Source organism: Harpia harpyja, chromosome 3, assembly GCF_026419915.1.
Source record: "Harpia harpyja isolate bHarHar1 chromosome 3, bHarHar1 primary haplotype, whole genome shotgun sequence".
Taxonomy (NCBI): Eukaryota; Metazoa; Chordata; class Aves; order Accipitriformes; family Accipitridae; genus Harpia; species Harpia harpyja.
Window position 1 is genome coordinate 20,057,980 of NC_068942.1, and position 17,827 is coordinate 20,075,806.

Genomic DNA, 17,827 nt, shown 5'->3' on the forward strand with positions numbered 1-17,827 from the left:
TTAACACAACATGGGTGCAATGTGATGCTAGTGATTGCTGTGTTACCAAAAGACACTGGACGTTCTTGGGGCTTTTTTAGGTAAAATTGCATAAATTTTCTCATTGTGGATTAATAAGTATCTAACAACTAAAATTGCTCATTCTGTGCATCTCCAAAGGATTCTTTTACTTTTGCCCTATTCGTGTTAATTCTGATTTTCTCCATTGCCATTAAAAATATTCTAGTAAGGAAAGGGTTAGCAGGTTGGCTCTTACTATTAGCTGAGGATGAACAAAATGGCAGCTTAGTAAACCAAAGCAGATGATAGAAGAGACCATGAGAAACCAAAGCTCTAATTTAAGAGAAAATTGCTCCTTGCAACTTTTGGTTCAAGTGTGTACCCTTTCTCTTAGGCAACAGATGTTCCCTTATTTATGTTCCTGTATGTCATGATGTTCTTTAATCTTTACATAACTCAAATTCCTTTGGTACGAAAGAACATGTTTCTGATGGGCCTTTCTGATAGCTGGCAGTATGGTGACTGCTGGCTTTTTCATGTTGTGTCAGCCAACAGCATGGATAACAAAAATATCGTTCATAAAATTGTTCAAAAATGTTGAGATGATCTTAGATGTATCTTTTATGTATGTCCTATCAGTGTTTTCATTTGTTACTGTGCTGTCTTATTTTCTTTCATGAAATTTTCCATTAGCCAGTGAGAGATAATGAAGTATGCTAATTTTTATTTCCATTCTCAGCTTTTTATTATATGCAGTGGCTTGGCTACAGTGCTAAGCAGTTTTAAAAGGGAGAAGCAAATAAGGTAGTGAAGCACAACTACCTTGGTGGTAATGGAATTCATTGTTTCAGTCACTAAGTATTGTAATTCATTAGAGACAGCTAATATAGTCTGAAATGCTGAATTGTTACTTTTAAAACCAGTGAAAACCAATAAGCATAATTAAATTGCTTTTTAATTTTCTTCAGAAATACAAGCCTGGTCGATGTGATGATATTTTGAAATGGAAGCCACCCAGCCTGAACTCTGTTGATTTTCGTCTAAAGATAACAAGAATTGGTGGAGAGGGGTATGTAATCTCTTCCCTTTTTTAATGTATAACACTCATGTGAATGTCCCGTAGCAGTTAATCTCTCCTCTGATATTTCTTGACGCTTCCTGGGGCTCAGGCTTTCTATATTCTGTAGAATTTGGTCATTGAAAATACTGGCAATACAGGCAACTGTTGTAATCAGTTGTACTGATTGTACTGAAGACAATGGCAGATGCTTATAATGTAAATCTACTCATTCTTAAATTCAGTTTCATAAAATTTCTTAAAAAAATTTAAAAGTCCTGTTTGGATTTGGCACTACCCCTTATTTTTTTTAGAAAATAGGCAGGCTGTATTAGCTTAAGTTCTTACATAAAATAACTATTTTCCATTGGTTTTATGCAACATAATAACAACCTAAGCTTTCTTCTGTTTTAGAATTCTGCACAATGACAAACAGCCCTTGTTTTCTTAGAGAAAAACAAAACTTAACATTTTTACTCCACAGGTATTCTTTGGTATTGTCTTTAAAACCATTAAAATCTTAATCAAAAATAGTGAGTTCTAATGGCAGAAGACATGTAAATCTTTACAGTACATCAGTTCTACAGACTATTTGCCTAGTTCAGTCATTGCACATATTAAAGAGGGGCAATTTGCATGTTCAGTTGTGCCAAGGAGTGGAAGGGGAAGATTGAGTCACTAGATTAAAGCTTGCCTTGGAAAAGATTTTGTTTAAAACAAATTTAATTGATTTTCAGGTTGCTTAATGTTTTAACATCTGGGACTTATTTCACCTGACAGTTTGAAATACTGACGTTTAGCTTTTCTTTTTCTTGGTGCCACAGGCAACTCAATACGATTAAACAATTAATTAATATATTGCTTACGTATTCCAGAGAGCTAATAATGGTCCATCTACATTTGCATGTCATGTTAATGAATATATTTGGTGAATAAAGAGTAACTTAAAGATATGGGGTTTATTCTGCAAAATGTACTCAACTGCTAACTTCTGAGCATTTAATGATGTCAGAATTATCTATTCAGATTTTTGTGTTTGAAAATGCAATATTAAGTCCTCAGTAATAACATAGCTATTTCAGAGAATATACAGGAATATTTTGACTTCAGATAATCAGCTCATTACAAACATTTCAGGTTTGTTTGGCTTTTATGTAAATCACAGAACAGTGTAATATAAAAGATTTCTGTAAAAAAAAATTTACAAATTACCCATTATTTGATAGGAATGTTATTTTTATTACAGTGTTCTTATGACTTCTGCTGGCATTTATAAATATACAGTAGTAGCCTGTGATTCAGAAGCAAAACACAACAGATTTTTCATTTCACATTAAAAAAGGAGTATTTGCTTGATTAGTTATCACTGATTTCAACTACAAAACTGTCAGTGCTGTTGTGCTAGGTTTAATATATTACATCATAGATTATTTGATCAGAACATGAAAAGGCTATAAAATATGAGCCTGCAAAAAACAATTTCTAAAATGTTGGGCAGTTAGTAGCAAGTTATTAAAGAATGCCTGATCCATTGTGGAATTGGAAACACTTTCTAACATTTACAGCTATATTCCAGCTATGTGAAAACAAATACATTGCTCATATTGTGGAAATAATTATCTGAGTTAGTCTGTAAATACTGTAATACTTAAATATGTTAATGTTTATGTTCCTCTCACATGCACAAGAAAAAAATAATCCTCAAAATCTGACATGTGGTAAATAAAATACAATTCTTCCAGATACGTTTTACTTCATCTCACATAACGGTTGACTGCTATTAGTAACAGAAATGCATTCATCCAGCAAAAAGAAAAGTTAATGAAGTACTGGGTGGAAAATAATAATTTGCCATTGTTGGGAGAGAGGTATTTATGTTAAGTAATGACCTATGAAACAGTAGCTTCTGCCCAGTTAAACACAATGAATGAAATACTCCAGGTTTAACTGCTTTAGTTGTTAATTTGAGTATCCAATTTATCGCATGGTAAAATCTGAACTCATTTGAGGAAACATCAGAATTATACCAATTTTTAAGTTGTTGACTAGAATTTTAAAAGAAACATCTTTAATTTTAGACTGTAAAAAGGCAGTTCCTGAGTTCTGAGCACTACCATAGTAAAATGGTACAACTAAACATTGTACAACATAATCATTGTAAATGATACAACTAAAAATTCTGTTTTGATAAACTGAATGTCTTGCTACTGGCAATTCTAACATGACAGCGTTAGGCTTCCTGCCTGACACCTCCCCCCCCCCCCCCCCCCCCCCCCAAGATTAAAGGCAAGCATTGATTGATATTGGTTTCAACCTTTTAGGTAAAAAAAGTTTTCTTCTTCAGTAATCCAAAAAGAAATCTAGCATGCATTTGATAGCAGAGTAATATAGATATGGTTAAAGTACTGTTACAGAATTTGTGTGTTGTTTTGACACAGTTAAGCAATAATATTTCCATAAATAGAAGGTATGGCTTTGTATTGATCTCTATCTATCTATTTCCATAAATATTATTGACAAATATATTACTGACAAATGAGGAGCCAAAGTCAAAGTATTGATCTCAAATATTTGACAGCTTGAAACAATGAGAACGGGGATTGTCTGTAGTTTCCCAAGTCCTCTGTTCTGATTTACAGGCTTATCTTTAAATCTTGAAATGCAGATATATCTAAAGCTGTGCTACAAGTGTGTGTGATATTGTTACAGTTTACAGCCTAGTCAGTAGTGATACAGGCTGAACCTGTATCGCAAAACTCCAGCCATGCAGCCCTTGTATTTATAGTTCCCTGTTCACTTAAAGAGTGAAAAAAAGCTTATAGGAGCATTATTTATTCAGTAGTATGAGATTAGAGCACTGTCAGCTGTTGGACATGTCTTTTGGATAGCGTATGTAATTGAGATCCTGAACAATTGTAAACAATCTTGTGCATTTTTCGTGTGAATAAAGGAGTTACCTCTAGGGAGTTTGCCAGATTTTAGTATGATTATTTTCCATCTACCTAAAATTCCCCTGTGTATTTAGTTGTGCATTTCCATCCATAGATGAGTCTGCAATAGCAATGTTAACTGCAAAATAGCTGCTGTGTTTCACCCCAGATGTAGTTCAGTTACGGATGAATGACCAGTTGTTTTTATCTAGGGTTCAGTTATTTCACTATTGATATCAGAGGCAGTTTTGCCATTGAATTAAAAAGAAGCATTGGGTTTATGATCTATGAAGTACTTTTCAAATAAACTTCCCTATAAAGATTTAGACTGCATAACAAAGAATAAACATGAAGAAAAAAAAATACTATTGCATCCCAAACAAAGGCAGGGTTTCTGTAACCTCAGTGACCTAATCCTGACACTCCTGTTCAGTGCACATATTTGAAAGAAATTGCATTATTGCACCTTAGTGAGTTACAGCTTATCAGCTGAGCCATGGTAATTGTCCCCTGTGTATTGTCATAGTCCACCCTGTCCAAGCATCAGGATGATGGTTAGATTAACTCTCTTTATGTTGTGTTCGCAAGAATTCCACTCTCAATCTCTTCTCATCATATCAATATTTAAAAAAAACAAAACAACCAACAACTTATTAAATAAGCTAAACAAGAGAGTACTTTGTTGTTTATCTCCAGTGAATCACATCAGTTGAACTGCAAAACCCTCACATGACATGTGCTTTAAAAAGGTAGACCCACTTCCTGGAACTTCTCTATCATTTCAGGTTTACTAAGATAATGGTCTCACAACAGCAATATGAAGTGGAGCCCTTTGATCATACAACAGTATCTTGTATTTTTCCTAAATTACAATGATACTCATAGAAAATAAAATAACAGGGACTTAAGCACATCAGCTGTATTTCCAAATGACCTACGAGTTAAATTACCTTATCAGAAGAGAATGTGGAGGACATTTAATAGCTGTGTGCAGTATCTCAGTTATATTAGAGAAGACTGTTTTTAAACAGTAGAGATGCTCTTTTCCAAAATGTCTGACTCTAAGAATATTTCTTAAAAAAATAAAAACCCCAAACCAACTCTAAGCCTTATTTAAATGTCACAAATATCAACTGAAAATGTCTACGTAGTGCGAGATTTGTGGTAGCTTTCAAAACCAGAATTTTGTAAATGTCCATGCTTCCTTTTACAGTTTTTTAATTAGCCTGTGTAAGTCCCTTAATTTTATCTGAATCAGACATGCTAAAATCAAATTACAAGCAAGGCTTTGGTTTTATTGCCTTTGAATGAATATCTTACTGGGTCAATTTGATACCATTTAAAATCACAGAATAATATACATTTTATATAGAACCTTGAAGTGTTGGAAAGAATCAAGAATTTTACTCATCTTCTAAGAGAGAAATAGTAATAAAGGCTTGTTTCTTTAAAAATAAGTTAGTGATCTGAAGTAGACATGAGCTCTTTGTTAGTAGCAAGTCTATATTTTTTTTTTATTATATCCATGATTAAGTAGACCACATGGGGAAAAAAAACCCAAACAAACAGTGTTTAGGCAAAGTTCGGTTTAGCTTGGGCATTGTCAAGTAATAAAAAGTGGAAGATAAAGTACAATACATTCAAGGACAGCGGGGGCTTCAAATCTTGACAGCAGGGGCTTAAAATCTTGGATACACTGGTAATTACAAATCAACAACCAGATAGAGATATCATGACTACAGGCAAGTGACTGTTTTCCTTTTGTTAGATGTGATGTTGCCCTTTTTGTTCTGTAAATTAGAAAGAGCTTCTGGGGGGGTGGGGAGTGGGGCAGGGAGGAAAGCTGCAGCTGGTTCAAAATAACTGTGATGTTCTTGATTTGTTCTCATATACCTATGTTGTCTGCCACAGGGTGGCTTACTCTTTTTGTAAGCTAGTCTTCCTCACTCTTTTGCTTTGAAAAAAAAATTGGTAACTGGCTGAAAAATCATTAAAGTTAATTGAATCAGCTAAGATCTGCAGAAGTGACATGGTAGTTTGTTTGGCCCGTGTTTTGTTGCTCCCTCTTCTCTTTCCATTCCCCCTTTTATGTGATTCAGAAATTGTCATTTTGGCCTGTGAGCTCTTTGCCTTCTCACCTGTTTGCAGAATGCCCGTTGTCAAAGAGCACAAACTTTTTCTTATGTGTGCCATCCGTCACAGAAGGGAGCTTTACAAATAGTACCCAGGCGATAAAAATAATAATCCCATATTCCTCTAGCCTCTAAAGATCACAGTCAAGATTGAGGCTGTATTACTGGTGAGTACAGTGGAGTTATGAGGCAGAACGCAGATGATGTTGCACCGCAATTATGGAACAAATATGGACAAGATGTTGCAAATAGATGCAAAGATGCAGTGTTGGGATGACAGCAGGAGGAGTGCAGGTTTGAATATATTAACTGCATTTATGGTTGTACTGTTGTTAAAGGAAGCACTTGCTTTGAAGTTGCTTACTTTTTATGGAATCGTGAGAGTTGCAAATGAAAGTAAAGCAGTAATTTGTTTAGCTATTACCTTCAGGCATTCAGTTGTTACCAGAGTAGGTCTTACTAGTTCTGAAGAAATGTCGGGGCAGGGTTGTACAAACTGATAGAGGGAGGATGTTATGTGTCGAAAGAACAGCATGGTGGCACGGGGAGGGGAAGCACAAATACTACCACGGTAGAAATATGCATGTGCAACTGCCACCATTGGCATTGTGATGGAAACTAGTAGATAGACATTTTACCTAGGTATTAGGCTGTAAGTATTTATGCTATACTGCTTATATGAGGATATTTAAATTATTTTTGTTACACTTCAGTTTTTAAAAACTATTTTCAAAGTAAGGCTTTGAATCGAACCTCTATTTATACTCTGGTACACTGAACATAATGTTGTACCTTCCACAACTAATACTCAGGATGCTCTTGGAATTTCTAATGTTGGATTTCAAAAACGAACTCAGCCTCATCTTTTTATATGTTCAAGTGGCAGCCTTGGGCAATCTCCATCTGTCAGATAATTATTCTACTTTAGATACTCATTTCTGCACATTTTTAAAAGCTTTGCCTCATATCATCCTAAAATTATCTATCTGCTTGCAAAACGGAATGTAAATGTAGCCTTGTATGTTTTATAGACCCTGTTCCTTTTTCTTGAACTAGCTGCCACCTTAAAGTCGTCTTTCCAGTTGCTTGTGTCAGCTATCATAATGATTATCCACTCTGTTAAGGATCCATTTCTATCTGTAAGTGAGATCAAGAAAAGCTCCCAAATACCATATGCCTCTCAAATTTTCTTATCTCCCATGCACTTCTCTGTCCTATTTTACATTTGGATAGATATTTTATTCCTATTTGGCCATGTAGCTGAGATTTCTTGCTACTAGTGAATATGGAAATTGAGGGCTGATGCCATCCCCAGCTAAACAACCGTAAGGTGGTAGAATCTGAGAGAGGAGTGACAGGAGCAGGCAGTGGAGAAATGATCTTGGGCTTCAGGATGGCTGGCTTTGGCTTTTTCAAGGAACAGGTAGGTAGTATCCCATGGCAGGTCCCCTAAAGCGCCGAGAGGCCCAGGAGAGCTGGTTGATCTTCAAGGATGGCCTCTTCAAAATGCATGAGGACATACTTTTCCCATGTGCAGGAAGGCAAGCAGGTACGGCAGACAGCTGGCTTGCTTGAATGGGAAATTCCAGAGTCAACTCACCCAAACAATGAAGCGTATGAAAGGTGTAAACAGTGACAAGCCTCTATGGAGAACATAAAAACAGTGTTTGGGTGTAGAGGGAAGGAATTAAGAAAGCCAAAACTCAGCTGGAGGTGAAGGTAAGTCAAGGACTTCTATAGGTATCTTGGTAATGAAAGGAAGACAGAGGAAAATAGTGTGCTGCTGATGCAGCACTAGACATAGTGACGAGATACAGGAAGGGCTGAGGGGACACACTGCTGCCTTTGCTTTGGTCTTGACTGGCACGGTCTGCTCTCAGGCCTCTGCGGTCCCTGAACCTCATGGCAGAGTGCAGGGAAACAGATTACTACCAGCAGGTGAGGAAATAAGGGACTACTTATCGGGGTACTGGAGGGCAAAACTTTGATATTGGGGCAACAGTTAGCAAGCAAAGACAGCCAGCTGATAGCTGGGCTGCAGGTGGAGCAGATGGTTCTTTGCCTCTATTCAACATTTGTGAGACTGCATCTGGAGTACCGTGTCTAGTTTTGGGCTCCCCAGTATGAGAAAGACCTTGATGCACTGGAGCAAGTCCAGTGGAGGGCCACCAAGACCGTGAGGGGACTGGAGAACACGACATACAAGGAGAGGCTGAGAGAACTGAGTTTCCTCTGTCCAAAGAAGAGAAGGCTACATAATACTTTATTGCTGTTTACTACTCCCTAACGGCAGGTTGTAGAGAAGATGGAGCCAGGCTGCTCAGAGATGCATGTTGAAAGAATGAAAAGCAAAGGACACAAATTGTAAAAGGACAGGAGGAGAAATAGTGTGAGAAAGGTCAAACACTGGAGTAGGCTGGCAAGTTGTGGAGTCTCCATCTTTGGAGGTATTCAGAAGTTAACTGGGTATGGCTGTGAGCAACCTGATATAACTTGGAAGCTGACCCTGTCTTGAGCATGAGGCAGATGACAGGCAAAGGTCCTTTCCAGTCAGAGTTATTTTAAGATTATCTGCAGATCAGATGTTAAATAGTTTGCAAATAATATGGAACTGTTAGACATCTAACTACTAAATATTTTAAAACATTTGTTTTTCTTTCTTCATGCTTTCTTTACTGTAAATAGAGATTTTTCAGAATACTTACTGTACCTATATTTAATTTACAAATTGTGGTATTGTCCTTTTAGAGAAGATTTTTGAGTTGCAAAGTAAAATAACATGCATTTTTTATGAAGAGGATTTTGACATTGTTCTTTGTTATATGCTGTAAAGGTTTGCCAGATACAGAATTTAAAAACTCTCTAATTTAAGTAGGGGAAATGTCCATCTTCCTTTTGCTATAGCTTGAACAACAGATATGCTGCTCTCAGACTTACTGAAACTCAGTTGTGAACGTATTTTTCTTTTATGCCAATATGTTTAAAGTATAGGAGTTATTAGAGAATATTCTTGAACATCCTACTACATTTTTGCATGTAGTAACTCTTTGGTCTCCTTCAGACAAGGAGTATTTTCTAGATTTTGTGAGTATGCCGTAAACCCAGAATATTTTTTCCTCTATTAATTGCCTACAGTATGAATTATTATTCAGTTGTTGGGTTTTTTTAATTTGTTGCTTAATGAGATTTTATTCTCTGATTTCTTGAGTTTACAGACTGGTACATTTAAAACCATGTTTGGAAAAGAGCATTAGTATAGAATTATTACAGATCTGAAAACTAACTATTTTTCCATGGTGTTTGGAATTAAAGAAACATGTATTTAAGAAAAAAAACCTCAGATCAGATGACGACTTTGCATGCTGTGGGGTATTTCAAAGAAGAAGAAAGCAAACTAAAAGGGGAAAAAAATTATCACCGTGGTAAAGTAGAACAAACAGGCTGGACAGCCAGAGATATTGTACGTTTTGTACTCTTCACTGGTCTTACTCTGAACATTTTATTATTTAATTTTCTGATAATACCAAACTCACAAATCATAAAAGAACAGATATAAGTACTAAATAATGAATAAATTAAAGATAAAAAAATTTCATGACAGTCATAACTCCAAGAGTACCATTCAGTTTGCTTTGATACCATCAGAATGTTTTGAAATTGGTTTAGGAGTTAGAAGCCCAGCTTTTTGTGTCTTCCTGAATTCACAAGTACTTCAGAATCAGCAAAACATGTCAACAAAATTAATGAACCTGATGCAGGTTGTTTGCATTTCTGCCATGACAGTGTTATCAATACAGTATGCATGCAACTGTGGGCTTCTAAAACACTGGGAGATTATCAGCAGTTTCACCTTCCCTGTTCGATAGTGAAGAGAAACTCTTGCTACATGCGCTTATCTTACAACCTCAGAGACATTAGAAAAGAGACTTACATAATTATTTTTTAGAATAATTATCCCATATGTCTGGTTTTGTAGGGATTCAAGTTGTGATGATTGATTAAAAAAACCCGATGAGTTTTTAAAAATTAGCATTTTAAGGGACATTTGCATTCTGAGGAAATAAATTGGATTTTTAATATCTGTTACTTTAATGACTTAGGATCTGCCACAGGCTTGGTAATTCACACTTACCATCTTTTTGGCTAACATCCAGCTTGTAGTTTTTTTTCTTGGAAAAGATGCTTACCCTATTGTAGAAACACATTAAAATCAGTGAGGCTATAGGTGCATGTATCTGTCTGTGGGAGACCAGTTTGCATAATCGAGGCCTGATGAGTCAATGGTAATGAAGAATCAATGTTGTTACTTACCTAAAGCAGTAGGGAAAAGCACAGTAACTACTGGGTATGGAGCTTGTGCGCATACTGCGCTTTGACAGGGAATATCTAGTGCTTTGTAAAAAGCCTTTAATAGTGTTCAGTAGAGATTTGGTTCCATCTGACAGCAGATGTAAGCATGTCATCCTACTAGAGGATCTTAAAAAGGCCAAAATTCCTTATTTTCACACACTTTTTATGCTTGCTTGCTTTTTACAAAACAGTCTTATGACAGTGAGTGTGAACTACAAACATGGTTTTGTACTGAATTCTGTTCTGAAATCAATTTCAAGGCTTTTATCTTAAACACATGGAAGATATGTTCATTCACAGGACCTACTTCATTTTTAGCATCATTGTATATGTGAGAGAGAAGCCTTTATTTTAACTTTGAAACCCAGATTTCCAAGGTTGTGAGCTGCTTCAGCTTCATATGAAATGAATCAGATTTTTTTTATTTATAAATATACATACCTATAGGCATATGTGTGTGTGTATACACACATATGCTTTGTGTTGTAAAATTAAAAACACAAACAAAAATGTAAAAGAATTCCCTTGGCTGTTATGAATCAAAACAACTCTCCTCTTTTCCTCCTCATGTTTACATGTGGGAACCCTGTCGTCCTTTTGTCATAGTTCTCAATTTTAAAGATTATCCATTTTATTAAATCAGACTTTGCTATTTCCAATTTTTAGCTCTTTTCTTAAGATAAGTATATTTCTTAACTGGACATTCTCATCTTCTTCTTTTTGTTATTTTTCCTGCTTAAGCAATATGGTTTTCAATGCCTTGGTTTCATGGTTTAAGCTAGGTAACTAACTGGTTCTGCATCTGTACTCCACCAACCAGTGTTCCATCACTGGCTCATGAATGGTAGAAAAGTTGTATATGTCTAACAGAGAAACAAATGCCGGCGTGTTCCTCTGCTTTGTATGTATAGGCTGAATAATTTTTTAATTACCTAACTGCAAAATTTATATAAGTGGAGATACAAAAGCATGTGAAGTATTAGGGGGTTTAGGGACAATTCTGATGTTCCTGAAAGACTAAAAGCATCATTATTTGTAAGCTAGTCATCCTATCTATTGTCAGACTTCCCGATCACTGAGAGATATGATGGTAAGAAATTTTATGTTACACAGTTTTAATGAGGTCACTATTACATACTCCCCCAAAGCAATGCATATATCTATATCAGTTTTCGAGATGGAAAGAATGAATTCTGAACTGAAGAGAAAACTCAGGGCAGCATGGTGTGTTAGTAAGAAAAGGACAGTCCTCAGCTATACCCAGCAGATGGCATTTTTCCCCCTTATAACAACGAAATATTTTCAAAGCTATAATCTTCGGCTATTTTCATACTTAAAGCCTTTTTTCACAAAGTATTAGAAGATTGCACTGTGAGCAAATACTTATCAGTGGATTATAAATGAAATATAATGTGTATATCTCTAATTACAAGATATAGAAGATTGGAACGAGGAAACAGGATAGTGAACTTAATTATTTTATTTTTTTCTCCCTCAAGTCTGCATATCAAAACCATCATCTCTCACAGATGTTTATAAAAGCACTTCACTCTTGGTGAATGTTAAAGCATCAAATCTCAAGTGCTCAGGTTTTTAATCTTTTTACTCAGGAGTACAAAATTCTGCTTGAAAGTGGATATTCAATGGTAGGAGATCACTGGATTTGGGGAGTAGAGCAGGATAGATGGAGTCAAAAGTGAACTGAATATCTCCTAATGAAGGCTCTGAACTATTCTCTCCCCTTCAGAAGGGAAAGTTTGCTATGAGCATCGTTAACCCTTCTCAACTAATGTATTAATAACATTTCTGACTTCTTCATTTGTGGTGATAATGATCTGTACACAGTTCTGATTCAGGATTCTCTGTTGTTCGTTCTGCTCTCCTTCAAGAAGAGAAGCAGAAATGACCCTCAGGCCTCACTGAGCAAGATGTTTGTGCTTAGTTTCTGCACAATACTCACTTCGATAAAAATCTTCACGCATTGCTTCTGTGTTAAGGAAATTGTGTTTTGAAAGATTAATTGCTTATCATGATAAAATAGAATAATGTTTTGGTTTTAGAAGAGCCAATGCTATGGCATGCAAATGCTTTCTTCCAAGTGAGATAGGTCATAAATGCAGCTTATTTTAACAGCAGAAGTATTAAGCTTCAGTTATTTGAATTATCTTACTAAAACTAGATAATCAAAACTGGTCATTTTCCTCTTTTACTCAGCCTTATAATAGGATATGACGAATGGTTTCCACACAAACAGTGATAATCTCTCTGTTGTTTACCTTAGTTTCTCTTTTATATTAAATATAAGAGGAAGCTATTACACAACTTAAATTTTTTTACATGTATTATATGCTAATTGTTTATTTGTAATATTCAGAGACATGCACTATGGAGGAATTTTCCAAGTGTCTTCTGAAGATGATATCCTGCCTTTTTCAGAGATAAAATTAAGATTCTTTGATGTTATTTGGTTGGCAAATTTTTGTGGTTTGATAGAGCCTGTGTCAGCAAAAGGCACACCTATATCCAGTCTGTGGCAAGAGGAGTGTCCAGTGTTTTACACTTGTAAAACACTTTCATTTGAGTAAAAATAAATTGGTCACACGCATTTAAAGCATGGCATAGCCTGTACCAATTACTTAAAAACTGACATTGTTGACAAGTTTACTAGACAAGCCTGAGCAAGAGGGATGAACCCTAACTAGCGCAGAAAAGAACTGATATTGAAATTATACAGCATTGTCTGTTCTGTTGCTTTCTGTTGTATAGACTGAGGATCATTCATTTCCCAAAGGATTTTATATAGCATTTGGTCCAAATGTTTGTGTTTGTTGCTGAAAGCTGTGTTATGAAACTGATGATTCTTTTTAAATGAAAGTTGCATACAGAAAGATGTTTTTTAAACAATCCAGAAATCCAGAACATAAAGATACTATAGATGTAGACTTTGCAGAGTCGCTTCTCTGCTGCAGTTTTTTACCAAGTGAATATTTAAACAGTGCAATCTAGTTATGTACTCTTGTTTAATGTGGAAGATATATCTCTATTATTGCTCAACCTAAATTATTCCTTTGATTCACTAAACTTGAATTTGTATGAATTTCTTTCAAGACATAAAGTGCATAGAAGATTTTTTTCTGACAGTAAAAGAGATGGATATGACAAAATGGCAAGAATGTGGTGATAATTTAAAGTTAATTCTTCTGATGTAATAGCTCCAGGATCACAAGTTTTTTTTAACTTAAAATTAACTTTAAAAAAAAAAAAAAAAAAGGGTTTCTGAAGCTCTAAAACAGCAATTCTGTCACCAGAGGAGTTGGCAGTTTGTTTGGTTTTTTTGACAGAGCCTTATCCTGAAGTTTAATTACCAAGGGGACTTGCAAAGACAGAAATACAGAAGTTACGGAATGATAGTAGCAGTGAGAAAGGATGAGTTGGGGGAAGAAGTGGAGCGGAGGAAACCTTAGTTCTAGAGAGCTGCTTTCTCTACCCTTGTTTTAGATAATTGGTTATTTATTTACTGGTAGCTATGACAGCTTTCTACTTCAAGCTTGCTGTACTTAAAAAACAACAACAAAAAACACCCCCCGCCCCGAACTCTGAGGTTCTGTAGATACCAACCAGTCTTCTATCAAAGGTAAGACCACTGAGAAGCTTAGATGAAGGTGGATTTTATTAAAAACTGATGAATGGAGAAAGGATAACGTATAGTGAGGAGAATAACCATTGTTTCAACTGCAGTGAAACAGACTAACTTAGATCTACAGAACTGGCTGGGATATTGGGACAGTTGCAGAAAATCTGTTTGTGCCATGTGTGCAAGCTGGAGAAAGTTGGGTAAGAAATTTTGCAACTCTCACAAGCTCTCAAGTATGAGGTTGCACCCTCTTTCCTCACTCAGACTTCTTTAGCCTGGATGTCTTCATAACAACTTAATGAACAAGAATTCTCTAGCTTGTCTAAAACCCCTTCTTTCTGCATTCTGGTCCTAAGGAAAGCAATTCTCTTTTCCTTTGTTTTAGTTTTCAAATGTCAAATACAATAATTACATTTTATCTTGGCTTTGAGTGATTTATACCTCAATGAATGCCTGTTTGCTGTCTGTTAATAAATTTTCTTTGCCATAATAACAAGGTGGTGTTGAAAGTAGCTTCAAAGAAAGGAATGGCCTATTTAATTTTTAAACAGATAAAGGATTTCTCTGAAGGAACAATTAAAACTTGATTTTGCAGCATTTGTATTAATTGTTGTCTGATAGATGACTGGTTCAGGAAGGTAAGTGTGAGCATATAAAGTAAACCTAGAGTTAATTCTTCTTCTGTGCTTTTTAAATCAATTATGGATAAGTCTTCTTCTGGTGTAAGTGCTGGATGTGAAAAATTAAAGCAATATTCTGAATTTGAAATTACATGTATTAGACAAAAAAAGTAGAATTATAGGAACTGTCAAAATAATCACATTGTCACTAGCCTGTGCATGTAAAATGTAGCAGAGGAATGTTAAGGTTACAGCCTAGCATCCAAAAGAAATTGAATTCCTTCAAAGAGAGTTGACCCCAGGGGCTGTGCATTACTTGTGCTGGGACAGGTAGATCCAGAGCACAGATCTGTAGTAGCTAAGTAAACAGAATAACTTTGACCACTCCTAAATTACACTTCTCTTAAGAAACCGGGTTGTAAAAGAAGATATGAAACACTTTGTTGTTGGGTCTCCTAGCTGGTGTAAATCTTGACAGCAGGGATGTGTTAAAATGTAGGTTTCCCATCATCTGTTACAGGAATATGTGCTCTACCAGTTTGCCCTTTTCTTTCTGTGTCTTCTCATCTTCTGTGATACTGTTCCCAGATAGACTAAATTTTGTGTTCCTGCTAAAGTTTTATTCGTTCTCCTTTCTTTCTCTCACCTGTATTTGCATGTGAGTCTTTGGGTTGGTTTCCCAGTAAAGGTGATTATTTTATATTTGCTGTCAGTTGCTGTGCCAAAGTGATTAAAGTCCTGGTTGAAATGCATAGGATTTCCATGAAGTAGCTGAAATTGCATTCCTGTATGCCGACTGATAAGTTTCTCTCTCTGATTGTCTGAAGATGTAGGTAAGACTGGGTATATAGGAAAAGGCAATAGCTTATGTTATTTTGTTATGCTTATCATATATATTTTAAAAATAGCCACATTTTGAGACATGAAAGTCTTTCTTCATAGTCGAGATTAACTTGCATGCTCCAGTCCTTGTTTTTCCCAGCTATATCACTTAGTCTAAGAAAACATACTATTTTTTCCTAGAGACTTTGTCTTACCTTAAATCAGACCTGAATTAAGTTCACAGTGTTTGTAATGAACAATGTGAATATTTTTTTTTCTGTAATATCTGTAATTAATTTCAGTTAGCTGTATTACCTAAAAAGGCTTATTATTCTTGTAGGTAGCTTAGAATACCGCCATGAGGATCTTCTACTTGCGAAATCAAAATATACTGAACCACATTGCACTAATTTTTTTAGCAGGCTTTTTTTGGCAAGGGTAAATTATAGTCCAAGAGGACATGCAAAATTGCTTGCAGTAAGAAATTATGTCTTGGAGGCATATTGCAAAAAGGAAAAAAAAACCCCTGCTTTACTGTACATTTGTTAATTAATAACTTAATAATTTACGTTCCATAAATCTTCTCAGAAATAGATGAAAGAAGAGACAGAGCAGATCATCCTGATACCAGTTAAATCAGTAGTTATCAGCCAAGGACTGGAAGTAACTAATTTTTTGTCCTATGCAGTTAGCATTTAATCATAATTGTGCTTTCACTTGTGCCCTACATAATAAAAATTCATCATTCAGGACAGTAAATGAAAAGATGCTCTCTTTCTGTAATAATAATATAGCAATTTTTATGAAGAATTCAATTATTTTTTTCCCACAGTATATAGGAAAGATACATTTTTGCAAGTTACTCATTACCCAGGGCCTCTTCTTAGAGAGTGTGTCACAAAATAGGTTAATAATTTCAAGCAAAGTCTGAAAAGCTGGCATTGGAAAAGAAGAGACTAGAAATACCGATAGCGTATGAAGAGCTTGCAAAATGGTTATATTGGACCAAAAATTTTGTAGAAGCACCTCCCTAGGATGATGATGGTTCCCGGTCCTATTCCTCAGCTCTTGTGTAGGCAAGCAAGTGGGTCTGGCTGCATGGGACTTCTTGGGGTGTTTGTGAACTCGGATGTGACTGTACCCCAAGTGCTTGGGAAGAATGGAGCCTGGCTAGTGCCCCGTGTGCTTTCAGTAGCTGCGTCAGGTTTGTATTGCCGTGGACATCATGGCTGCTCAGGAGGGACTGCAACAGTAGTTCTCAACCTGGGAGCTGTTGCTTGTGAAGCAAACGCTGTGCGTGGAGCAGAGGCACCTCAGAAGGGTTCTTTGTTCCTAATCTGTTTGCTGGTTGTCCTCTGTTTCTTAGCACCGTCCAAGCTGCCATCACCCAAGTGCATTCCCACTCCCCTCCTGGCCACTCCAAGAAAAGTATGCTTCCCCTCTCTGCATTTGGGAATCAGGATGAATGGTGCTAAAGTTAGGAGAAAGAAGAAGGGAGAAGAGGAGCAATGTATTGGAGGGAGGTAGTCATCTTAAAAAGCCTGTACAAAACAAAACCAAGGGGCAGCTGAATGTTAAAGTCAGAAGTAAAGGAAAGAAAGAGGAATGGAGAAGGGGATTACTGGGGGAGATGTGGCACTTCTAAAGTGAGGCAGTGCACCCTGATAGCAGAGCAGTGATTTCCCTTACAGAGAAAGGAGCCTTATGAGTAAGGATATGGATTTTTTTTTTTTGAGCAGACTAATACACCAAAAAGACAGGGCACCTTTACTGCAAATGCCTTCTAGTTTACAGGTGCAATAATCGGTATTACAGTGTTGGTAGTTGGTATTAAAAGGTAATAGTCCTTTCTTTTGTCACACTCAGGAAAGTACTTCAGCTGCATTTCTTAATACTTCAGAATGCAGAATACTTCATTCTGTGTTTATTAACTACCTGAATAATTTCTGTAAAAGAAATTTCATTTAAAAGTTCATATAATGAATGTGCTGAGGGACTTAATTTTATAATGAACTGAGGAGCTAAATCTTGCACCATCCATGCAAGTTTCAGAAATAAGAGTGAACCATTCAGTAGAGTTCATGAAGTCTCTGACAGCCTTCCTACCTTATTTTGGGTGGTAGGTTTGTTTGTAGGAGATGGGTGTTCATACATTCTGCTGGTGGCACTTGTGTCTGGGTAGATGGCAGCCGTGTGGGTATTGCTCCTAATTCCAGACAAACAATTTGTTGTTTGTCACAGGCTTCACTTCAGGATTGCTATCTGCATAGTTCCCCAGGAAC

General features: G+C 36.1%; 1 protein-coding gene across 1 annotated transcript in view; it reads left to right on the plus strand.

Moving 5' to 3' along the window:
• The window catches only part of RNGTT (RNA guanylyltransferase and 5'-phosphatase), a 189,062-nt gene that overhangs the window by 125,435 nt on the left and 45,800 nt on the right, over positions 1-17,827 (plus strand). Inside the window, exon 13 of the mRNA XM_052781537.1 lies at positions 969-1,069. Coding sequence (XP_052637497.1) covers positions 969-1,069 — 101 coding nt within the window. The remainder of the gene's footprint in view (positions 1-968; positions 1,070-17,827) is intronic.